Source organism: Lolium rigidum, unplaced genomic scaffold (assembly GCF_022539505.1).
Source record: "Lolium rigidum isolate FL_2022 unplaced genomic scaffold, APGP_CSIRO_Lrig_0.1 contig_5254_1, whole genome shotgun sequence".
Lineage (NCBI taxonomy): Eukaryota > Viridiplantae > Streptophyta > Magnoliopsida > Poales > Poaceae > Lolium > Lolium rigidum.
The window spans coordinates 156197-181552 of record NW_025900881.1 but is presented as its reverse complement, the minus strand read 5'-3'; the positions used below and the strand labels follow the sequence as shown (position 1 = coordinate 181552).

General features: G+C 44.5%; 2 protein-coding genes, 6 non-coding genes and 1 pseudogene across 8 annotated transcripts; all 9 read left to right on the top strand.

The window, feature by feature from the left end:
• The first annotated feature begins 5156 nt into the window (after positions 1–5156).
• On the top strand, positions 5157–7968 carry LOC124681700 (ubiquitin-60S ribosomal protein L40-1). Its single transcript, XM_047216545.1, has 4 exons — positions 5157–5297; positions 5394–5583; positions 7516–7582; positions 7786–7968. The coding sequence occupies exons 1-4, from the start codon at positions 5195–5197 to the stop codon at positions 7813–7815; spliced, it is 390 nt and encodes a 129-aa protein (XP_047072501.1). The 5' UTR covers positions 5157–5194; the 3' UTR covers positions 7816–7968.
• Positions 5990–6079, top strand: LOC124681711. Its single transcript, XR_006996004.1, has one exon. It is a non-coding gene; the product is annotated as a small nucleolar RNA Z266 (small nucleolar RNA).
• On the top strand, positions 6199–6318 carry LOC124681705. Its single transcript, XR_006996000.1, has one exon. It is a non-coding gene; the product is annotated as a small nucleolar RNA snoR86 (small nucleolar RNA).
• On the top strand, positions 6394–6478 carry LOC124681707 (annotated as a pseudogene).
• LOC124681709 lies at positions 6588–6707 on the top strand. The gene has a single exon (XR_006996002.1). It is a non-coding gene; the product is annotated as a small nucleolar RNA snoR86 (small nucleolar RNA).
• On the top strand, positions 6779–6866 carry LOC124681706. The gene has a single exon (XR_006996001.1). It is a non-coding gene; the product is annotated as a small nucleolar RNA Z266 (small nucleolar RNA).
• On the top strand, positions 6970–7089 carry LOC124681710. The gene has a single exon (XR_006996003.1). It is a non-coding gene; the product is annotated as a small nucleolar RNA snoR86 (small nucleolar RNA).
• LOC124681712 lies at positions 7269–7360 on the top strand. The gene has a single exon (XR_006996005.1). It is a non-coding gene; the product is annotated as a small nucleolar RNA Z266 (small nucleolar RNA).
• Positions 7969–11396: 3428 nt separating the features above from the next.
• LOC124681699 lies at positions 11397–18103 on the top strand. The gene is made up of 6 exons (XM_047216543.1): positions 11397–11400; positions 15656–16044; positions 16127–16183; positions 16292–16391; positions 16499–16629; positions 17466–18103. Exons 1-5 carry the CDS (start codon positions 11397–11399, stop codon positions 16597–16599), a joined length of 651 nt encoding a protein of 216 aa, XP_047072499.1. The 3' UTR covers positions 16600–16629; positions 17466–18103.
• The last annotated feature ends 7253 nt before the right edge of the window (positions 18104–25356 follow it).

Below are 25356 nucleotides of genomic sequence, written 5' to 3'. Positions count from 1 at the left end.
CCTTCAATCACTCGCCACCAAGTTACAAGAACTTTGTGATGAACTACAATATGCGGAACATGAACAAGGAGTTACCCGAACTCTTTGGCATGCTAAAAGCTGCCGAGATTGAGATCAAGAAAGAGCACCAAGTGTTGATGGTCAACAAGACCACCGGCTTCAAGAAACAGGGCAAGTCTAAGGGAAAATTCAAGAAGGGTGGCAAGAAAGGTGCCACGCCTCCTATGAAACCTAAGAACGGCCCTAAGCCCGATGTCCGAGTGCTATTACTCGCAAGGAGAAGGGACACCGGGAAGCGTAATTGCTCCAAATATCCGGCTGATCCGAAGAGAGGCCTTGTCAAGAAGAAGAAAGAAGGTATATCCGATATACATGTTATAGATGTTTATCTCACTCGGTTCTCGTTCTAGTACCCGGGTATTTGATACCGGTTCGGTTGCTCATATCCGTAACTCGAAACAGGGAACTAAAGAATAAACGAAGACTACTCGAAAGATGAAGTGACGATGCGCGTTGGAAATGGATCCAAAGTCGATGTGATCGCTCGTCGGCACACTTCCTCTACACCTACCTTCGGGATTAGTTTTAAGCCTAAATAATTGTTATTTTGTACCCGCGTTGAGCATGAACATTATATCCGGATCTTGTTTAATGCAAGATGGTTATTCATTCAAGTCCGAGAATAATGGTTGTTCTATTTTTATGAATAATATCTTTTATGGTCAAGCACCACAAAAGAATGGCTTATTCTCGTTAGATCTCGATAGTAGTGATACGCATATACATAACATTGATGCTAAGCGAATTAAATTAAATGACAATTCTACTTATATGTGGCACTCGTCGTCTTGGTCATATTGGAGTGAAACGCATGAAGAAACTCCATACCGATGGATTACTTGAATCACTTGACTTTGAGTCACTTGATAGATGCGAAGCATGTCCGATGGGAAAAATGACTAAGACTCCATTTTCCGGTATGATGGAGCGAGCTACCGACTTATTGGAAATCATACATACCGATGTGTGCGGACCAATGAGCGTAGCATCGCGCGGTGGTTATCGTTATGTTCTAACCTTCACAGATGATCCGAGTAGATATGGGTATATCTATTTCATGAAACATAAATCCGAAACTTTCGAGAAGTTTAAGGAATTCCAAAGTGAAGTAAAAAATCAACGTAACAAGAAGATCAAATTTCTACGATCTGATCGTGGAGGTGAATATCTGAGTTATGAGTTTGGCATGCATTTAAAGAAATGCAGAATACTTTCACAATTGACACCACCGGGAACACCTCAACGTAACGGTGTGTCCGAACGTTGTAATCGAACTCTCTTAGATATGGTTCGTTCTATGATGTCTTTTACTGATTTGCCGTTATCATTTTGGAGTTATGCATTAGAGACAGCCGCATTCACTTTAAATAGAGCACCATCAAAATCCGTAGAAACGACACCGTATGAATTATGGTTTAATAAGAAACCTAAGTTGTCGTTCCTGAAAGTTTGGGGTTGCGAAGCCTATGTAAAGAAGTTACAACCGGACAAGCTAGAACCCAAAGCGGAGAAATGCGTCTTCATAGGATAACAAAGTATGGACTTTGGTAGACTTACCTGATAGCCGAAAGGCTGTCGAGAATAAATGGATCTTCAAGAGAAAAACAGATGTTGATGGTAATATTACTGTCTATAAAGCTCGACTTGTCGCAAAAGGTTTCCGACAAATTCAAGGAGTTGACTACGATGAGACTTTCTCACCCGTAGCGAAGCTAAAATCTGTGAGGATTTTGTTAGCAATAGCTGCATTTTTCGATTATGAGATTTGGCGGATGGATGTCAAAACGGCGTTCCTTAATGGAGACATTGAGGAAGAGTTGTATATGGTACAACCCAAAGGTTTTGTCGATCCTAAAAATGCTCGACAAAGTATGCAAACTTCAGCGTTCAATCTATGGACCGAAGCAAGCATCGAGAAGTTGGAACCGACGTTTTGATAAGCCGATCAAAGACTTCGGGTTTATACAAGTGTCATGGAGAGGCCTGTATTTACAAGAAAGTGAGTGGGAGCTTCCGTAGCATTCCTGATATTATATGTAGATGACATATTATTGATCGGGAATGATATAGAACTATTAAGCAGTGTTAAAGGTTATTTGAATAATAGTTTTTCAATGAAAGACCTTGGTGAAGCATCGTATATATTAGGCATCAAGATTTATAGAGATAGATCAAGACGCCTAATAGGGCTATCACAGAGTACATATCTGGACAAGATTCTAAAGAAGTTTAGAATGGACGAAAGTAAGAAAGGGTTCTTACCTATGTTACTGTGCAAGGTCTTGAGTAAGACTCAAGGACCGGCTACGGCAGAAGAAAGAGAAAGGATGAGTAATATCCCCTATGCCTCGACAGTAGGATCTATCATGTATGCCATGCTATGTACTAGACCGGATATAGCACATGCTGTTAGTTTGACTAGCAGATATCAAAGTGATCCAGGAATGGAACACTGGACAGCGGTCAAGAATATCCTGAAGTACTTGAAAAGAACTAAGGATATGTTTCTTTGTTATGGAGGTGACCAAGAGCTCGTTGTAAATGGTTACACCGATGCAAGTTGGAACACCGATCCCGATGACTCTAAGTCACGATCCGGGTACGTGTTTATATTGAATGGTGCTGCAAGTAAGCTGGGCAAGCTCGAAGCAGAGTGCACGGTGGCGAAGTCTTCAACAGAATCAGAGTACATAGAGGCTTCAGAGGCTTCATCAGAAGCGGTATGGATGAAGAGGTTCATTCTAGAGCTCGGTGTGGTTCCTAGTGCATTGGACCCATTAATCATTTACTGTGATAACATGGATGCCATCGCCAATGCACAAGAGCCAAGGTCACACAAGAGGCTGAAGCATATCAAGCTGCATTACCACTCGATTCGCGAGTACATCGAAGATGGAGAAGTAAAGATTTGCAAAGTACACACTGATCTGAATGTAGCAGATCCGTTGACTAAAGCTCTCCCTAGGGCAAAGCATGACCAACACCGGAATGCCATGGGTGTTAGGTATATTACAATGTAATCTAGATTATTGACTCTAGTGCAAGTGGGAGATCGAAGGAGATATGCCCTAGAGGCAATAATAAAGTGGTTATTATTTATATCTTTATGTTTATGATAAATGTTTATATATCATGCTATAATTGTATTAACCGAAACATTAGTACATGTGTGATATGTAGACAACAAAGAAGTCCCTAGTATGCCTCTTAAACTAGCTTGTTGATTAATGGATGATTAGTTTCATAATCATGAACATTGGATGTTATTAATAACAAGGTTATATCATTATATGAATGATGTAATGGATACACCCAATTAAGCGTAGCATAAGATCTCGTCATTAAGTTATTTGCTATAAGCTTTCGATACATACCTAGTCCTTATGACCATGAGATCATATAAATCACTTATACCGGAAAGGTACTTTGATTACACCAAACACCACTGCGTAAATGGGTGGCTATAAAGGTGGGATTAAGTATCCGGAAAGTATGAGTTGAGGCATATGGATCAACGAGTGGGATTTGTCCATCTCGATGACGGATAGATATACTCCGGGCCCTCTCGGTGGAATGTCGTCTAATGTCTTGCAAGCATATGAATAAGTTCATAAGAGACCACATACCACGGTACGAGTAAAGAGTACTTGTCGGGAGACGAGGTTGAACAAGGTATAGAGTGATACCGAAGATCAAACCTCGGACAAGTAAAATATCGCGAGACAAAGGGAATTGGTATTGTATGTGAATGGTTCATTCGATCACTAAAGTCATCGTTGAATATGTGGGAGCCATTATGGATCTCCGGATCCCGCTATTGGTTATTGGTCGGAGTGAGTACTTAACCATGTCCGCATAGTTCACGAACCGTAGGGTGACACACTTAAAGTTGGATGTTGAAATGGTAGTACTTGAATATGGAATGGAGTTCGAATATTTGTTCGGAGTCCCGGATGAGATCCCGGACATCACGAGGAGTTCCGGAATGGTCCGGAGAATAAGATTCATATATAGGATGTCATTTTATGTGAATTAAAATGTCGCGGAAGGTTCTATGGAAGGTTCTAGAAGGTTATAGAAAAGTCCGGAAGAAACCACCAAGGAAGGTGGAGTCCACATGGGACTCCACCTCCATGGCCGGCCAACCCTAGTGGGGGAGGAGTCCCAAGTGGACTCCCCCTTAGGGGGCCGGCCACCCCCCATATGGGAGGTGGAACTCCCACCTTTGGTGGGAGTCCTAGCTTGGCTAGGTTTCCCTCCCTATGGAAGGTTTTGGTTCGGGTCCTATTCGAAGACTTGGAGACCAACTCTTGGGGATCCACCTATATAATGAGGGGCCAAGGGAGGGGGCCGGCCACCCCCAAGACCACAAGCTGGCCGCCCCCCTTGAAGTGGCCGGCCACCCCTCCCAAACCCTAGCCGCCCCCTCTCCTCCATATCTTCCGCGTAGCTTTAGCGAAGCTCCGCCGGAGTTCTCCACCACCACCGACACCACGCCGTCGTGCTGTCGGATTCAAGAGGAGCTACTACTTCCGCTGCCCGCTGGAACGGGAGGTGGACGTCGTCTTCATCAACAACCGAACGTGTGACCGAGTACGGAGGTGCCGCCCGTTCGTGGCGCCGAAACCGATCGTGATCAAGATCTTCTACGCGCTTTTGCAAGCGGCAAGTGAACGTCTACCGCAGCAACAAGAGCCTCATCTTGTAGGCTTTGGAATCTCTTCAAGGGTGAGACTCGATACCCCCTTGTTGCTACCGTCTTCTAGATTGCATCTTGGCTTGGATTGCGTGTTCGCGGTAGGAATTTTTTTGTTTTCTATGCAACGTTATCCTACAGATATAGCCTTATTTTATATGTAACATAGAAAAATAAACGCAGGTGCTATATGTCAGTTTGGCGATGTTTTAAGTTATGGTACTTTTTTTTTTCGATTGATGTTCCTCAGAGGTGAAGGTGGTGCGCAAATGGACGAGTCAGCCCAAAAACCACGTGACCACTAACTCACTGCTCACTCCAAAAAGCCCAGCCCACACTAACGAAACCCTAGCAGCAGCGTAGTGGTAGTGAGGCTGAGGTAGCAGTATATAAGCTGGGGCGGCCGTCCTCCTCTACTCGCGGCCGCCATCAGCCAGGATGCAGATCTTCGTCAAGACCCTGACGGGCAAAACCATCACCCTCGAGGTCGAGAGCAGCGACACCATCGACAATGTCAAGGCAAAGATCCAGGACAAGGAAGGTGACCTCGCTTGCGTTTCGTTTCTCCCATCAGCCTCGCTCTGTCCGCCATGGATTTTGTCCAGACCTTTAATCCGTACTATGTGCGTGTTTCCAGGAATCCCGCCGGACCAGCAGCGGCTCATCTTCGCCGGGAAGCAGCTGGAGGACGGCCGCACCCTGGCCGACTACAACATCCAGAAGGAGTCCACCCTCCACCTCGTGCTCCGCCTCCGCGGTGGCATCATCGAGCCCTCCCTCCAGGCCCTCGCCCGCAAGTACAACCAGGAGAAGATGATCTGCCGCAAGTAATTTTCCGTCCCTCCTCCCCTCGATTATGCTCATCCAGATGTAAAATCCAGATGCCTAGATGAATAGTACACATTTTCCTTTGATCGATGTTGCGGTAGCTAGCTGGTTACCCGCCTATACTTTGTCATCTGCCTAGTCCAATCCAGCAGTTGATTTTCAATGGTGGGAAAATTTTAGTGCCCGCCTATACTTTGTCTCCTGCTGTGTCCATTTCGGCAGCTGATTTTCAATGGTGGGGAAATTTACTCGTACTTATTATGCTTATTAGTACTTGTCGGATGGTGTGACCAGTCAATTGGAAGCCTGAATTTCACCTAAGTATTGTTTTGTTGATACTTGTCCTGCTAGGAAGGAGTAGTAGATTTGTGTTTGTGTCTTTCTTTGTTGTGGTTATGGTCAGTAGATTGGTGGGAAGATGATTCAATTAGATGCGCGAAGTTCACCTTATGAGCTAAACTTTTTGAGGCATATATTCTGGCTTATCCACCGATCTACTTGTTTACACGTAAATTTGAAATTTCCGATGCTTTTTTTTGAGGCTTAAATACTGTCTGGTTGAATTCATTAAACTTTTGGTTGGGAACTTTCTGGAAATAGATAGCCAATTTGCAGAGCAAAGGGGCCTGATAAAGTGGCAAATATTTGCATTGAAGGTTGGCGATAACGAAATGCAGTTCTCCGTGCCACTAAGATTTACTATGCTTTGATGGCCTCGAACAATCTGCTACATCTTAAACAATCTACAAATCTGTATTTGCATGTTGGTATTATCTTGGTGTATGCTTTTTTGAAACATAGTTTTGTTGAATTTGAATCATCATTCAATTAGATGTACGAGGTCACCTTATGAGCTAAAACTTTGGGGTGTAGATTCTGTCTGACTTGCAAATCTAACTAGTTGGTATTAGAACACAATTCCTAGTGTTATGTAGTTTTGGGCATACATTCTGTCTGGTGCGTGGAGCCCCGTAAAGTTTTCGAAACAGAGAGCCAATTTGCAGAGCAAAGGGGCCTGATAAAGTGGCGAATCTTTGCATTGAAGGTTGGCGATAACGAAATGCAGTTCTCCGTGCCACTAAGATTTACTATGCTTTGACGGCCTCGAACAATCTGCTACATCTGTAACCAATCTACAAGTTTGTTTTTGCATTTAGTTATTTTCTTGCTGTATGTTTTTTTGGAACATAGTTTGATGTGTTGGAATCATGATTCAATAAGATGTACGGGGTCAACTTCTTAGTTAAACTTTGAGGCATAAGCTTTTTCTGACCTACAAATCCTACTAGCTGCCCTTTGAAAACGCAATTCCTGGTGTTTTATTTTTTGAGGCATACATTCTCCAAACTTCCGTCGTAAAATCTTGGAAACCGAGCCAATTTGCAGAGCAAAGGGGCCTGATAAAGTGGCGAATCTTTGCATTGAAGGTTGGTGATAACAAAATGCAGTTCTCCGTGCCACTCAGACCTACTCTGCTGTGATGGCCTCGAACAATCTGCTACATCTCGAATCAATCAATAAATCTTTATTTGAACACTAGTGTAGGTCGCTTGTTGTGCATTTGCTATGTTCAGTGGCAATTTGAACGTGATATCCCATATGTACATTTACCTACTGTTAGCTGATCTTGGTCTTTTTCCTCCTATTTGCATGATGTCTGTTTGTGTGGTTTTCAAACTTTCTTTGTTGGCTGGAATGATGATTCAATTAGATGTATGAGGTAACCTTATGAGTTAAAACCTTTTGAGGCATAAATTCTTTCTGACCCAGCCTATCATCTAATGAGTACTTGTTTGGTCCTGATTGAATTCTTTTGTCAGTTCTTGCTTAGTTTGTTTGATCTGCTTGTGACTTAGTTTGTGATTGTTGGCCACACTCTGTTTTCTTAGTACATACTATAACCGAACTATTCTTTTCCTTTTTCTCTTCAGGTGCTATGCAAGGCTGCATCCAAGGGCTGTCAACTGCCGCAAGAAGAAGTGTGGTCACAGCAACCAGGTAAGCATAGTTCTGGTTCATACTTCTTGTCCTTGTCACTGTGGTTTAAATTCTGCTGTACCCTGTATAGTGGCAAGTAAAAACCTAACCCCTCATCTTGTTAAGAATAGTGTGATACAGTAACTAACTCTAAACCCACTCTCAATTCATGTTTGTTTGTTTGTCTCTGTCTAAATATCTAATTCTCTTCTACTTTGTTTCAGCTGAGGCCAAAGAAGAAGATCAAGAACTAGGACTCCAGTCATTGTTATTCACGTGGTCAACTAGACAAAAGTTTTCTCTTGTTTTGTTTCCTCTGTGTTATCAGGACGTTGAATCTAACTCTATGATAGTACTTGGCCTTGTATTGTCATGATGGAGACAATATATATGATTGTTCATGTTCATTTTCTGCCTGTGTTTAGTAATCATGCGGTGGACAGTTCCAGGTGATTGTTGCTCTTTTGCCAGTGTGGTATCAAAAAATAAAGAGCATCAGCCATTCTTGACATTGTTTGCAAGTGAAATAGTGGCAGCACGGGCTACAATGATTGTAGTTAGCTTGCAAACAATGTCGTGGCACTTTAATTGCCTGTTGAACTGAAATTTGTCTGTTACAAATAATATTTTGGCAGGCGTCTGTGCCCTGAGTATCAAATGTTCCCAACAAATTTGGCAACAAAATCTTAACTATATTGTTTGTAATTGTTGTCGTTGGATTTGTATTGAAAAACACTTATCAATTTTATACTATAACAACCTTTATATTTTGAGTAATTTTTAATCAAAGAGAAAACACATAAAACAAGAACATCTTATTCATTGTAATGGAGGGAATACATCAGATTTTTATAGCACCGTCCTAGCTCTAACCTACGGTGGGTTGCTATACTATACAACTGACTAGTCTTGCACTTTCGCTTGCTGGAAGTAGTTCAACATATATGTGAAAGCAGTAACCGTCAACTAAATAATGACCAGCCTCATACAATGATCCATCCACCGGGTGCTTCACTATATCTCCACAACCAAAACAATGTCGAGGATCAACACCGCGACTCCTGATTTCTGAGAACCCACCTATAGAAGCAATGCAAAAAAAAAAAGGTAAACACTAACTATCGGTGTCCGATTAGAAACAAATCATCGGACCCTCCCCACACCGTCAATCTCATCTAAATCGGACGTCTAGTTTTGCGTCAGATCCCCTCCCCCACGTTTCTTCCACGTTGGCCCCGATAATGCCTCCCCTAATCAAGCGCCGCAGAACTGCATCCTCTCCCTTGCAGCGCCTAGCACCGCGCCGCTCCCCCTCGCCTTGCTCTGGTTCCTCCGCCGGCCTCCCTCGCTGCTCCCCCACCTCATATCGCCTCTCCAGCAGCGCATCATCATCCGATCCAGCCCTAGTCCCTGCATATACACGAGACGAGACTAGCGACATCGCTGGGGTGTGCCGCCGCCGGCCCTTCCGGCCGTCCTCCAGATCGCCATTGGTGTGAAAAAGCCTTCCTTGTCCGCCTCCGACATGTAGCTCGCCCCTGCTAGTGCTCCTCGATTTTCCTTGGAGCCTTACCTCCGCTGTCCCGACGTGCTCCACCACGGGAGCAACGTCGCCGCTGGAGCCCTGGTCCTCCTCGACGCAGATCTCTTCCCCTCGACCTGGTCCTCTCCTATCGCCAGTAGTAGCCTGCCATCTACGCATGTCTTCATTGATCTGCATATAGCAGCTGATGTCAGTTCTGCCCCGGCGATATCTACCCCACAGCAGGCCGGCATGCGTGCCCGGTTGAGCTGCCACGAACCTAGTTCCGCCATCCGCCGGTCAGTTCTGCCCGATTTCTCCCCGCATCTGACTTGCTATGATGACTACAGGAATTAGGAGAAGGTAATAGCAACTGAACTTGGTTCAATTGTGTGCCTTTTTCCTGCGTTTTTAGGAAATTAAATCCATGTATTACTTTATACTTGCATTTGTGAAATCAATTTTACCAGCCAATTCATATAGCCTATGTGATCGTATCTTCCATCTGCTAGGTTTTAGTTCTTTGTATAGGAGCAATAGTAATGTTCATGATGTTTCATGTGCTTGTTTTGCTGCTTCCGTGATCTGCTAAGCTTCCATGTGAAATCAATTTACCACCCAATCCATTTATATTTTTATATACTTCCATGTGCTGCTTGTTTTGCTATGCCAGATTTATTTGCATCCTTCGAGTATACCATGTTCCTCAAGAATTATGCACTGATTATAATGGAGTTGGGAACATATCCAGATAAATTTGCGGCAACCATTGTATATTACATTTCTCAAATTTGTCTGCTTCTACATTGATTGTAATATGATGCATACAAAAAATTGATGATTCTATGTTTCCATGCTTCCAAGTTAATGTTCACATGTTTCAAATTACTGAATGTTTGCTTCTACTTAAGTTCTCCTACAATCTCACACTGTCTCATGCTTCTGATCTCCATGCTACCTACAATGTCTCGCGAATATGTTTTCTGTGATGATTCAAATAAGATCATGTGATGCTTCTATTTTTATTTCTACTGCTTCAAATAGCCTCTTTTGGTGCTTCGTCCTTGCTTCGAGATGTTAAATTTACAACTGTTCCTGTACTAAACCTTTTAAACTGGCCTGTAAACATACCTACATAATGTCCATGCTTCCAGTAAAAAGAACAGTTGCTTCACCACTAACCCTCTTGTGCTTCCAAATTTGTATGGTAGCTACATTTGCTTTCTCGATGCAACCTAAATACATGCATGAAGCTTATATTTCTCATTTGACAACTTCCAGGTTGTTGTCGCAGGTCCTCCACAAGCAGCTGTTGTTCATCGTCGATTTGTTCTAGCTGCTCGCACTCGTCGCTTCGATCTTGTTGAGGCTCTTCCTCAAAAATATCCTTCTACAAGACATTTCCTGTGTTAGCATGTGTCGCCGTAGCAGGCGTACTTCTCTGGTGTGTCCTCCAAGGTCGACCGGTGCTTTGTTGCTACCACTGGCATGCCCCCTACGAATGCGCCATCTCTACGAATGCGCCATCGTTATTGAGAATTTGAGATGGACCATGGTGGCATCACGCCAGGCGACCTAACCCATGTGACCCATTCTTATTGTACATGGAAGCTAAATATGTAATCTTGGAAAACAAGTATATTTTACTTTAGAAGCAAATTATTTTCTCTGTTGGAAGCAATATGATAATATCAACAAATATTTGTTTTGCTGGAAGTAGTGCTCGACTGCTCGTAGAGACATTTAACCGTTACATGAGAAGCAAATTGTGTTTCCTTTGGAAACAAAATTATTTTCTCTTTTTAAAGCAACATTGGTAGAAACAAATATTTGTACTTGATTCGAAAAATTCTACAATCTTCGAAGCAATGTAGTTGGCCAAAAAAACAAAGTATTCTTGGTAGGAAGCAACATCATGTCGCACCAGAATAATGTCACAACGACAGGAAATAATATTTTTTCATATATCGAAGCAAAACTGAATAACATTGGAAACCAAATTTGCTTTGTAAGGAAGCAAATTAAATGGTTGAAATCTCATTTTACAAGAGTTATTAGTTTCCTAAATTTCTATGAAAGACAATACCATGTGATTATCGTTATTTGTTTCAGTTCCGGAAACTATGCACAGAGCCCACGTAATTAACGCTACCTTCCAGTTTTTAAAACTTTCAGCTAGACATTCGCACGGGGCACCGTTCTCATCCAACGACTGATTGGGCTTTCATCCTACGGTGAGCTGTTGGTCCGATATAATGCTAGGAATCGGGTGCCGATTCCTAGTGGTGCCCAAAAAGGTAACCTATAGAAGCAATGGGTTAGTCGGGAAATCAAAGGAGCTCTTGGGTGCCACACACCCCTATAATTGGAAAAATAAAAAAAATATTAAAAAATTTAATTTTTTTTGGGAATCAAAGATGATCAGGTATTATAGTTCAAACAAAATATTTTCCTAGGAAAGTACTTTTATTGTATCCTGGGTAAAAAAAAAAAACTCGAAACGCCCCATGACTAGGTACTATTCACTTTATATTCGTCATAATTTTATCTTTTTTGTCCTGGAGTCCATGGGAATCATTTCGTGTCCAAACATTTTTTTACGAGTACAAATTTGATCATCTTTGGTTTCCAGGAAGATTCAATTTTTTTTTGACTTTTTCAAATCATTACTAAAACTTTTTTGATCTATGAGGGTGCGTTGCACCCGAGAGCCACACATCTGCTTTATGGGTTAGTTATTATAATAAGCTGGGATTGAATTAACAGAAAGTAAGAATCAAGCTATTAAGTTTGGTTTAGAACTGACTAACCAACTCTCTCGTTTTCTCCCAAGGAAACTATGCATACAGGCACCCAGGCATGTGTATGGTGACATAATCGTAGTTCTGCAAAGAAAAAGTCCTCCTTTGAGTTCTCCAGAGTGCTTTTTGCCGTGAAATTCACGTGCTGGTAGGAGCCATCGTATCTAATCACGCAGCTGATGATGGGTTTGATGAGCTGATACTTGATCTATCATTTTTGAAAAGTAAGGAAATAAGAGTTAGGAAATATATAAGACCGAGTAGGTGGAAAATAACAAATGCAGAAAAATAAGATACAGAGTACCACCACCGATTATAAATACAGTATAAAAATAACAATAGTAGCTAATCATGCATCTACTGAATAGAGCACAGAGGAGATGTGTCCACCCATTTTAATTTTATGTGACATATTACTCCAACTAAGTGGGAACTGGCAAAAGATGACATGGTACTGTATATCTTTAATAAGAGAGCAAGATAGGCACATAGAGTAATAGAGTGATCTTGAATACACTTGAGCCCTTTCAAAGAAAAAAAGAGAGTGCACTTGAACATTTAATAAACCATCTCATATTCACATTAGACAAAAAATAAAGCTCCAGTGCATATATACACAGATTGGAAACGGAGATGGTTAGAAATTTCACCTCGTGGTTGTCTTGGCTGTTGTAGTGCTCCAACGCGATGTTTGCATACCCGGGGCAATTTCGCAGGTAGGGTGTGAACCCTCCATCCCCGCAGCTGTAGTCTTCTGGATCGAAGGATGGCGAGGCCGGTTCCGGGGTAGGCGGGCACTCTCCGTCGCTGTTGCTCTCATACTCGTAATAATACCTGAATTTGATCATCAAAATGGTTTATATATTGCGACGAAAACGAAGGAGAGAATGAATTCAGCAGCCCGATACGAAGGAAGAAGTTTGGGCCTACGATTCATCCTGGCTGGGATCAGGAAGCGGGGATGAAGCAGTGGAATTGGTCAGGTCGTCAAGATCCACGTGTTGGGGTGCAGGGCCGATGCTAGGGGGCGTTGATGGTGTAGCATTGCCATGAGCAGGTGCTGCTGGAGTTTTTGCAGGCCTCGAGGGAGGCTCTGGATTAGCACGGGTCTTTGCACAGTACAGCACCCGAGACATCTTTTGATTAATTTCCTTCACGAGGACGAGACGCTAGTATCAGGCAAAGCACGCAGCAATTTGGCTCGTATCAATCAATTCTAGGGTTTGGACGGCGGAAGAGGAACACGGTCCGATCCGATCCGATACACCAGAGAGGTCGGGGGATTCGTCGCGGCGAGTGGCCGCGCTCTAGCCTCTAGGATTCGGGGTCTGGAGCCTGGAGGAGACGTACGTACGTCTTGTGTATACTACTAGTAGTACGTACTCCAATAGAGTCAAGACAGTCCCTCCTACTACTGTGAGAATCCAAACCGACCTCGGAATTCTTCTTTTTTTTGGTCCGAAATAGGTTTCAACACCACCACTAAGAACATGGCATACCTCATACGTATTTGCTTCGATACCCCTTCTACGTGTTCTGTGCGTCTCCATCAATGGTTGGGAGGCCAGGCCATCCCAGCTTTTGAGGACATCTTTTCCCACAAGGATCACTGTCATTTCTTTACTATTATATTCCAGTTGGTCGTATGTCATACAACATGTTTGGTGAAGGAGATTCAGGCCATCTTAACCATCCAATCTAATCTTACGATCTCCCCTTAACATCCAACCATCCGATCTAATTATAAGGCAGATCGCCCCTCCTTCCCTTTTGTTAGAGCATCTCCAGTCGCGTCCCCCAAACCGTCCCCCAAACCGCGCCGGATCGAGCGTTTGGGGGACGTGTTTTGTTCGTGCCGCGTTTGGGGGACGTCGCTCCCCAGCCGCGTCCCCCAAACGCCGCCCCCAATCAGAAATTCAAATAGATGCATTCAAAAGAGATCGTTCCCGCCGGTTCGTCGCGTTCAGAGTAGTGGCGATCGATCAAAGTACTGGGCGCGCGATCATATTACAGACCGGTGGTGCATGCAAATTAGAAGAAGGGGTTGGTCGATGGCGTCGTGTCTGAGTCGACGCGAGGCCCGTCGAGCACGACGACCTCGTCGCGATCGCGCTCGTTCCGTGCATGGTGCGTCTGCTCCGTCGCCGACGCGGAGGCCGACGCAGGTGTAGCGGTAGAAGACGCGTCAGCCTGCTCTTGCTGCGCTGCCGCTGCCGCCGATGCCGATGCCGCTGCCAGGGCCGCCGCGTCCGCCGCCGCCATTTTGGCTTCGATGTCGTCCTCTTCCTTGCCGCCCTCTTCGTCCTCATCGTCGTCCTCCTCGTCGTCCTCCACCCCGTCGTCCTCCTCCTCAACCCCGTCGTCCTCCTCAGCACCGGCGCCGTCGTATTCGAGCGGACCCCTGCGGCCGGTGAAAGGGCCGCCGTCCGGACCGGGTCTCCGGCTCGCGTCGCTCGTACGCCGGGGGTAGAGGTTGTTGGGGTTGAAGCCGCCGTGCGGCGGCGCATCTCGGTAGTGCGGCGACAAGTTAGGCGTCACGCACCGCGGAGTGGCGGAGGGGCCGTCGTTGTAGAAGGCGGCTTGCGACGGAGAGAAGACTCCCGGAACGTACACCGGCACGTTCGTACTATATGGGCTCGCGTTGGTGGCGGCGATACACCCGGCGATTATGTGCTGGTCTGGCGCGCGCGCCGCGAGCCTTCTTCTTCGAGCTCCGCCGCCCTCGCGTCCTTTCTGCTCCGCCGTCGATAGCTTCGGCGCGGGGCAATCTTGTCGCCATTGATCTTCGGTCATTCCTTCGAGCTTCTTCTTCGCGGCCGGCGCCTTCCGCGGCTTCGCGAACGGCGCTTTCGCCCCTATCGTCGCATTGCCCGGCGGCTTCTTGGCCGCTTTCTTCGCCATCTTTTTGGGGGCTGTCGGCGGCGCCATGGAATGGGGAGAGGGTAGCGGCGGCGGGTGCACGGCGGGAGGGAGAAAGAAATCGGCGGGATATGAGAAATGAATCGGCGGCGGGATATGTTTTGGGAGGCCTCGTGCGCGGCGGTATAGGCGCGATTTGGCGGGAGCGGCGGGATTTGGCGGGAGTGTGAGACGAATTTTCCTCGTGCCGGCCGACGGGTCGGCCCCGCGTCGGTTGGCCTCGCTTTCGTTGTGTCCGGCGTCCCCGGAGCGTCCCCTGTGGGACGGGGACGGGCTCGGGGCGCCGGACACCGTATCGGGGCGCGCCGGACAAAAACGGGCTTTGGGGGACGCGGCTGGAATGATTATTTTTGTCCGGCGCGCCCCAAATCGCTTTGAGGGACGGTTTGGGGGACGCGACTGGAGATGCTCTTAGCCCACAATATCAATCATGTTATCTCCCGCAAACGAAGTCATGGTATCATGGATCACGTATTCAATCAATCAGGATTTCCCAAGACGTGATACAAATTATGTAAGATATAATTGCGGGCATTTTCTTTCCTTGTTTTTCTTATTACGTTTGTTTTCTTATTAGGGGCAAGGAAAAATTCACCGGTCCGATCGCGTTTTCTCAACCCCCGGCCCCGGCTGGGCTGCTGGTGCAAACCTCGCCCTCTCGACCCATCTCTCGTGCGCATCGACCCGGATCCCCATCTTGGTCTCTCGTGCGGAGCGGCTAGGGCTCCGCTGCTCTACCGCCACCATAGGACCACCCTTCGCCGCCTCCCACCTCCACTCCTGCTGTCGCTCCTTCGCACCGCGTCCCGACGCAGCCTAGCAGCGCGTTCCGCCACCGCCACACAACATGAGGATGTGCAGCGCAAGGCGGCAGGGGCAACACCCTCCTCCTGTCGTTCCCCGTCCTCAGGAATGACGTCTGGCTCCTCCACGACGCGCCGCCGCCGCTGGCGACGCCATGGAACCCCGTCCTCTCCAAGAGCCGCCTCTCACTGGCGGCCATCAGCAACGCCTTCACAGATTTCCGCGACTCGGGGCCGTCTATCAGGACTCCCGATGGCGTCGCCGCATACGAGCCTGAGGATATCGACTTCCATGACGGACGCGGCGGCGCGCGAGTGCTTAAGGAAGATGCTCGTGTTGGCGCCGGTGCCCTGCTTCGTCCTCTTGCCCCTTTCACTTCCTCCCCGGCACCGGTAAAGTCACAATCGCCATCACCTGCCTCCCCTGCCTCAAACGTGGTAAGCGAGTCCACCTTTTCTTTGTTCATTTTTTTCTCCCATCTGACACTGATTCTTTTCGAATGTGTCCGATTTCGAGCAGGTAGTCACACTGCCGGCTAAAAGCTGTTGCAATAGGGAGAAAAGTGAAGATATACAGGTACAGCTCTCAACCCTTGGATTTCTTTGTATATTTCTATGACCAATTTCTTCTGTACATTTCTAGATCTGTCTCGAATGCATTCTGGTTGTTAGCATCATTTTGTAGACTGGCCATGTCCGCATACCCCAGTTGGTCAGTGTTGCTTTTCTTTCTTTGTATCAGTGTGCTCTTTTAATTTCGATTGCATGGATCAATCATTCACCAGGTATGTTGTCTTGGTAAGCATTTGTACATCATATGCATTGTTTCTGTTCTTAATATAATTCAATTTGTCTAATTGATTTGGTGGGTCCTTCTATTTTTTTTTGTTAGGCACTTGTAGCCTGCTGCAGGATAGCGGCGCATGGATGGAGGCAGCTATGTGGAGATTCCGGAGGGGGTCCCAAGAGCTGAGGACCGAATGCTACTTTTGATGCCTACTGCTACATCCGCTGAAGTTGCAGGTTTGTCCGGTGCTCAAATAGTGTCCTTAAACTTTGAACTACATGCTCAACCATCTCACTCATTTAGTCACATGTTAATCCTTGTCGTAAATTCATGTGCAACGAATCAGCCATCGATGATAACCACGGAAATTTGAAGTTGCTTATGTGCCTACTTGATAAGCTTATGAGTTTATTCACTTACTCTACATACAATATATAGGTTCAATCTATGAACAATAAGAAAAAACAAAATCAGCTAAATGGTATCTCTATGGCAACAAGAACTTCCTGTAGCTAGGAAACGGAGTAAATAGTGTTTGTTTATCCCGCACGGGAGCTAAAGAAGGGCCTGTTTGCAACAAAGGAAAAAACATGAGAATTTTGGAGGATAGGATTTCTATAGTAAAAATTCCTATGGTTTCGTTTGGAACAAAGGAATAGGAATCCAAGATTCTTTGAATTTCCTATGGGAAAGGCTATTCCGTAGGAATTTTGGAGGAAAACTAACACGAGGTCTTACCTCAGGTTTTCATCTTCTGTCTAACATTCCCGTTCTTTTCCTGTGTGACATTCAAACAACATTTTTGCAGTTTTCATGTGGTTTTGGTTCCTGTAGGAATCCAGGATACAAAGGCATCTCAATTCCTGCAATTTTCCTATTCCTTCATTTCGAGTTCCTGCGTTTTGGAACGGGGCGAAGTGTTTTTTCCATCTCTACAGTCTATACTACGTGTGCACAGTGCAGACGTAGTACATCGCATCAAGCCTATTATTGTGAAATACTTGGAAGTTTCGTTTTATCCAAGTGCCTTTTAATGATTATGTGGTAACAGTTATATTTTATTGTACTTCAGGAGGAAGTTTCTGCCGAGTTTCATGAGTCTCCTCTCATTACCAGAGATGTTGTTCTCACCGATTACTGTATATTGTGCCGTGCGGTCACAATTTTGTTAGCTTGTGTGAAGCTGTTCTAGCCGAATACTGATGGGAAGTGGCTATCCTTGAGTAGCTGCATGGTGCTATTGTTATCTGTGAATATTTGGGAGCTATCTTGGGTTGTTGTTCTTTTTCCGTATCACGAAGGATGACGGTGGGGTGGGAGGAAGAGGAGGCTGTGCCGGAGTATGACGAGGAGGAATTGACAAAGTTCAGTATGTTGAATAAATACAAGCATGAAGATTGTGCGGCCACCTTGAGCTCGGCCTCCCTTCCTGGACTCTGGCAGCTCTGATCCCGCTGCTGAGGTCGTGTGCTATGCTTTCTTGCTGCTACACCGGTGACCCTGGCTTGCTTCTGTAGGTTGGGCAACATCAGTAATGGTAATGAGCAAACTCTGAGAGTGTATGCGTGTCACTTGTTTCATCTCTTTTGTGCGTGAGTTTTTCCTGTCTCATTTGTGTGAAGCTGCTTCACGCATGTGGAAGTACAAGTCAAGGTTTCTACCTTATCCAGAAAATGGTCTCAAAAGGCAATCAACTGTTCTTATTACTTTTGTCATCGTTTCCACAATCGAGCTATCTTCTTTGAGCCTCCTTATACCTTCCGCTTTACCTATTGCAATAGATTGGTAGACTTATGGATACTGGAAAAGAGGGATGGCGATGTTGACATTACATCGAAGCGAACAAGTGTTTCTTCTTGTATGTGAATACATGGATACTTAACAATTTGCAAGGTACAATATCCATGGACGTGGTGAAGCAGAAGATCATCAGCTGGAATTTGAATGTGTTTTGTGCTTAGAACTTCTGACGGAGTTTGCTGCTATATCGATTATGTCATGAATGCTTCTTAAGTCAAATAAAGGAGCTGCAAAACTAAAGCAACAATCTGAAGGAAAAGGGCCCTTCTGGACATTGATGGTGCTTTTCAGAATAAACAACAATGTTGGGTGGGTTCGCTATCAGGGACGAACATGAAGAAGCTATGGCTTTTGGTTGCCTCCAGTCCCACATTCTGAAGCCTTCGCATTTCTTCATGCCATCAACGGAAATGTGATGTGTGAAACTGACTCTGCTCAGCTGGACACTTTTGTAACCATTAATAACTATAATCTAGCGGCATTAGGAATTATTTTCAGATATATGAAATTTCAGCTGGGTGTGGTTTTTAGTTTTTACTATTGTTCAGTAACTCTTGCCCTCTGGCTTGTAATTCAGTTGTGCATCCTTTAGCGATGCATGATGCGAAGTTTCTAACTTTTGGAGCTGCTTTCTGTGAGGCCGGGTCAGCAACTAGACAGTGCTAAATGTTGTTGCTGTCCAGCGATGTATAATGGTATGATATGTGTTCATTAAGCTTGGCTCAGAATTCAGTTTTATGTAGAATTAGGAGTCCATCTTAATCAACAAAATTTATAATTTGCAGAATTTTGTTCCGTGAAAAGGCTACCAACTTTTGAGTACTTCTGAAGAACTTACAAACTATTTTTTTTATTAAAGATATAAAACATTCTATAGGTAAATAACTGTCCTTTACAGTTTTGGTGAAACGTAGACACTGCTACCTGCATTTCTGGGTCAAAGCCATCTGCATACATTAATTAGTTGTTGCAAGGTTTGATCCATGTAACAGATATCTAATTTCAGAATTTTGTTTCGTTTCATCCCTCGAAAATATAGGAGTATGATGTGATTCCATTTAGTTTTGGCACGTCTCATGACAATCTTGATAAAATAAATACTCCTTACATGACATAGGCATTTTGTAGCATTTCGTATCATGAAAACAATGACTTGACTATGCACATTTAAAGACTACACGTGTGTGTTCATGCCATGTTTAACATGTGGATCACAATTATTGGCGAAGAAATGCAAAATGTGTGCAAAGCTAATAAGGTGCGGGCTGCACACCGTTCTAAGATGACAAAGTATACAGTGTTGCCATTTTCATATTACTTTCCATTTTTATTATGGTACCATGCAAAAATCACTGCAGTTAGATAAGACAAAACATACATGAGGAAGGGACATATGAACATTTTAAAAGACATGTCCTGGTTATAATGGACGAAGGAGACACAATGTATATCAAGAGATAGTTGAGAATAAGACAACTATGGTAATGAGAATAACTTTTTCTTTATGTTTTCCGTAGCAACGCACGGACATTCAACTAGTCTGAATAGTAAGTCGGTTGAACAACTTGCACATGATGTTTACCAACTGAACGGTAGCGGATGCGATCCCCAAAGTAAATGGATGGATGACGTCAAGAAGCCGCTTACAATCCGAGCTCTTTTCACAAATCCTTGTCACTTGTCAAGATAATTGGACATGGCTATGGGAGGCTAATGGAATCAGTACGTCTACAAAGCGCACTTCCCTGTTAAAAAAAAACCTGTTCAAAAAAAAACAAAGCGCCATTCGATGGCTCAATGGTACGTGACTCGGGTTGTGCGATCTGGCGATCATGGGCGCCACTAGGATACAAATTTGCGGCCTGGCTGTTCACTAGGGGTAGAATATGGACAACACATGTTGGCAATACTCTCTTTGTCCTCAAATCAGTGGATATATAACTCCAAACTAGTTTGAGGAGCATCGCCAAAACTCTCATTTTTCATCATTTCTGCCCATTTTCGTGGGCTAGTGCACAATTTTCGGTTCTCTAGAGAATTTTTTATTATTGTGACCACCGAAACATTGTTTGAGTGGTGCCGCTAAAACAAGTTTTCTGCCCATTTTCATGTGCTATAGCGCGCATTTTTTCGGTTCCCGAGATGATTTCCAGCGATCGTAACCATCGGTACATGGTTTGAGTGGTGTCGCCAAAACATATATTTTTCATGTTTTCTGCCCATTTTCATAGGCTATAGCGCACTTTTTTTGGTTCCAGGTACGATTTCAAGCGATCGTAACCACCGATACATGGTTTGTCTGGCTTGATGAAAAATCGTGCTTTTCATGTTTTCTACCTACATTTTTGTGGGATATAACACACAATTTTCGATTCCTGGGACAATTTCCAGCGATCGTGACCTTCGATACAGGATTTGAGGGGCATCACCAAAACTCGCATTTTTATGTTTTCTGACCATTTCGTGGGCTACAACGCACAGTTTTCGTTTTCCCGAACAATTTCTAGTGATCCTGACCACCGAAACATCGTTTGAGTGGCGTCGCCAAAACACGTATTTTTCATGTTTTCTGCCTATTTTCATGGGAGTAGAGCACATTTTTCGGTTCCCGGGACAATTTCCAGCGATCATAACCATCGATACATGGTTTGAGTGGAGTCGCACAAACCCGTATTTTTCATGTTTTCTGCACGTTTTCATGGGCAATAACGAAAATTTTTCGGTTCCTGGGACAAATTTCAGTGACTGTGACCACCGATACAGGGTTTGAGGGGCATCGCCAAAACTCACCTTTTTTAATTTTTCTCTGCCCATTTTCATGGGCTATAGCAAACAGTTTTTAGTTACCGGACAATTTCTAGTGATCGTGACTACCGAAACATCGTTTGAATGGTGTCAGCCAAAAGACATATTTTTCATGTTTCCTGCCCATTTTTATGGGCTATAACACACATTTTTCGGTTCCCGATACGATTTCCAGCCGACCGTAACGATTGGTGCCGGGTTTGAGCGTCATCGCCAAAACTCTCCTTTGTCATGTTTTCCGCCTCAATTTTCGTGGGCTATAGCGCACATTTTTCGGTACCGGGATGATTTCCGGGGACCGTGACCACCGATACAGGGTTTGAGGGGCATCACCAAAACTCGCCTTTTTCATGTTTCATGCCAATTTTCGTGGGCTATAGCGCAAAGTTTTTGGTTTCCCTAACAGTTTCTAGTGATCATGACCACCGAAACATCGTTTGAGTGGCATTGCCAAAACATGTATTTTTCATGTTTTCTGCCCATTTCCATGGGCTATATCGTACATTTTTCGGTTCCCGGTACGATTTCCAGCGATCGTAACCACCGATACATGGTTTGACTAGCTTCACGAAAACTCGAGTTTTTCATGTTTTCTCCTCCATTTTCGTGGGCTATACCGCAATTTTTTCGGTTCCTAGGATGATTTCCAGCGACCGTGACCACAGCGGTAGGGTTTGAGGGGCATCACCAAAACTCGCCTTTTTCATTTTTTCTGCCCATTTTCGTGGGCTACTACACACAGTTTTCGGTTCCCCAAACAATTTCTAGTGATCCTGACGACCGAAACATCATTTGAGTGGCGTCGCCAAAACACATATTTTTTCATGTTTTCTGCCAATTTCCATGGGCTATAGCGTACATTTTTCGGTTCCCGATACGATTTCCAGCGATCGTAACCACTGATACATGATTTGACTGGCTTCACGAAAACTCGTGTTTTTCATGTTTTCTGTCTCCATTTTTGTGGGCTATAACGCACATTTTTTGGTATCCTGGATGATTTCCAGCGACCGTGACCACTGATACAGGGTTTGAGGGGCATCGCCAAAACTCGCCTTTTTTATGTTTTCTGCCCATTTTTATGGGCTATAACACACATTTTTCGGTTCCCCGGACAATTTCTAGTGATCATGACCACCGAAACATCGTTTAAGTGGAGTCGCCAAAACACGTATTTTTCATGTTTTCTTCCCATTTCCATGGGCTTTAGCGTACATTTTTTGGTCCCGGTACGATTTCCAGCGACAGTAACCACCGATACATGGTTTGACTGGCTTTATGAAAACTCGTGTTTTTCATATTTTCTGCCTCCATTTTCGTGGGCTATAACGCACATTTTTTGATTCCTGGACGATTTCCAGCGACCATGACCACCGATACAGGGTTTGAGGGGCATCGCCAAAACTCAGCCTTTTCATGTTTTCTGCCCATTTTCGTGGGCTATAGCGCATAGTTTTTGGTGCCCCAGACAAATTCTAGTGATCATGAACACATAAACATCATTTGAGTGGCGTCGCCAAAACACATACTCCCTCCGGTCCTATTTAATTGACTCAGATTTAGTACAAAGCTGTCTTCCATTTTCATGGGCTATAGCGCACAATATTTGGTTCCCGGTAAGATTTCCATTGATCGTAACGACCGATACATGGTTTGTCTGGCTTCACCAAAACTCGTGTTTTTCATGTTTTCTGCCTCCATTTTCGTGGGCTATAACACATATTTTTCATGTTTTCTGCCCATTTCTATGGGCTATAGCGTACATTTTTTTGGTTCTCGGTAGGATTTCCAGCGATCGTAACTACCGATACATAGTTTGACTGGCTTCACGAAAACTCGTGTTTTTCATGTTTTCTGCCTCCATTTTCCTGGGCTATAATACACATTTTTTGGTAACCGGGATGATTTCCAAGGAATGTGACCACCAATACAGGGATTGAGGGGCATCGCCAAAACTCTCCCTTTTCATGTTTTCTGCCCATTTTCTGTGGGTTATAGCGCATAATTTCCGGTTCCCTGGACAATTTCTAGTGATCATGACCACCGAAACATCGTTTGAGTGGCGTCGCTAAAACACGTATTTTTCATGTTTCATGCCCATTTTCATGGGCTATAACGCACATTTTTCGGTTCTCGGTACGATTTCCAGTGATCGTAACGACCAATACATGGTTTGACTGGCAACGCCAAAACTCGCCTTTTTCATGTTTTCTCCCTCCATTTTCGTGGGCTATAGCGCACATTCTTTTGGTTCCCGGGTCGATTTCCAGTGACCGTGACCACAGATACAGGGTTTGAGGGGCATCACGAAAAGTCGCCATTTTCATGTTTTCTGCCTATTTTCGTGGGCTATAGCTCACTTTTACGGTTCCCGGGTCGATTTCCAGTGACCGTGACCACAGATACAGGATTTGAGTGGTGTCGCCAAAACACGTTTTTTCATGTTTTCTACCCATTTCCATGGGCTATAGCGTACATTTTCAGTTCCCGTTATGATTTCCAGCGATCGAAACCACCGATACATTCTTTGACTGGCTTCACGAAAACTCGTGTTTTTCATGTTTTCTGCCTCCATTTTCGTGGGTTCTAACGCACATTTTTCGGTTCCTGGGTCTATTTCCAGCGACCGTGACCACCTATACAGGATTTTAGGGACATCATCAAAACACGCCATTTTCATGTTTTCTGCCCGTTTTCTGCCCATTTTCTTGGGCTATAGCGCATAGTTTTCGGTCCCGCAGACAATTTCTAGTGATAATGACCACCGAAACATCGTTTGAGTGGCGTCGCCAAAACACGTATTTTTTCATGTTTTCTACCGATTTTCTTGGGCTATAGCATAAATTTTTCGGTTCCCGGTACGATTTCCAGCGATAGTAACCACCGATACATGGTTTGACTGGCTTCTCAATAACTCGTGTTTTTAATGTTTTCTGCCTCCATTTTCGTGGGCTATAACGCACATTTTTCGGTTCCTGGGACGATTTCCAGTGACCTTGACCACCGATACAGGGTTTGAGGGGCATCGCAAAAACTCGCCTTTTTCATGTTGTCTGCTTTTTTTTGTGGGCTATAGCGCCCAGTTTTCTGTTCCCCGGACAATTTCTAGTGACCGTGACCACCGAAACATCGTTTGAGTGGCATCACCAAAACACATATTTTTCATGTTTTCTGCCCAATTCCATGGGCTATAGCGTACATTTTTCGGTTCCCGGTAGGATTTCCAGTGATCGTAACCATCGATACAGGGTTTGAGAGGCATCGCCAAAACTCGCCTTTTTCATGTTTGAAGACCATTTTCGTGGGCTATAGCGCATAGTTTTCGGTTCCCTAGACAATTTCTTGTGATGATGACCACCGAAACATAGTTTGAGTGGCGTCACCAAAAGACGTATTTTTCATGTTTTCTGCCCATTTTCGTGGGCTACAACACACAGTTTTCGGTTCCCCGAACAATTTCTAGTGATCCTGACCACCGAAACATCATTTGAGTGGCGTCGCCAAAACACATATTTTTCATGTTTTCTGCCCATTTTCATGGTCTATAGCGTACATTTTCCGGTTCCCGGTACAATTTCTAGCGATCGTAACCACCGATACATGATTTGACTGTCTTCACGAAAACTCGTGTTTTTCATGTTTTTTGTCTCCATTTTCGTGGGCTATAACACACATTTTTTGGTACCCGGGACGATTTCCAGCGACCGTGAGCACCGATATAGGGTTTGAGGGGCATCGCCAAAACTCGCCTTTTTCATGTTTTCGGCCCATTTTTATGGGCTATAGCACAGATTTTTCGGTTTCCCGGACAATTTGTAGTGATCGTGACCACCGAAACATCGTTTGAGTGGCGTCGTCAAAATACGTATTTTTCATGTTTTGTGCCCATTTCCATGGGCTATAGCGTACATTTTTCGGTTACCGGTACGATTTCCAGCGATAGTAACCACCGATACATGGTTTGACCGGCTTTATGAAAACTCGTATTTTTCATGTTTTCTGCCTCCATTTTCGTGGGCTATAACGCACATTTTTCGGTAACCGGGATGATTTCCAGCGACTATGACCACCGATACAGGGATTGAGGGGCATCGCCAAAACTCTCCCTTTTCATGTTTTCTGCCCATTTTCGTCGGCTATAGCGCACAATTTCCAGTTCCCTTGACAATTTATAGTGATCATGCCCACCGAAACATAGTTTAAGTGGCGTCGCCAAAAGACGTATTTTTCATGTTTTCTGCCAATTTTCGTGGGCTACAACACACAGTTTTCGGTTCCCCGAACAATTTCTAGTAATCCTGACCACCGAAATATCATTTGAGTGGCGTCGCCAAAACACATATTTTTCATGTTTTCTG

Excerpts from the sequence above, each read along its gene's own strand:
- LOC124681699 (XM_047216543.1), top strand. Across the intron at positions 16,045-16,126 it reads CCTCCCCTGCCTCAAACGTG|GTAGTCACACTGCCGGCTAA; the intron begins GTAAGCGAGTCC and ends GATTTCGAGCAG. Across the intron at positions 16,392-16,498 it reads ATGGATCAATCATTCACCAG|GCACTTGTAGCCTGCTGCAG; the intron begins GTATGTTGTCTT and ends TTTTTTTGTTAG.
- LOC124681700 (XM_047216545.1), top strand. The coding sequence starts at position 5,195 with ATGCAGATCTTCGTCAAGACCCTGACGGGCAAAACCATCACCCTCGAG. Across the intron at positions 5,298-5,393 it reads AAAGATCCAGGACAAGGAAG|GAATCCCGCCGGACCAGCAG; the intron begins GTGACCTCGCTT and ends GCGTGTTTCCAG. Across the intron at positions 5,584-7,515 it reads GAGAAGATGATCTGCCGCAA|GTGCTATGCAAGGCTGCATC; the intron begins GTAATTTTCCGT and ends TTTTCTCTTCAG.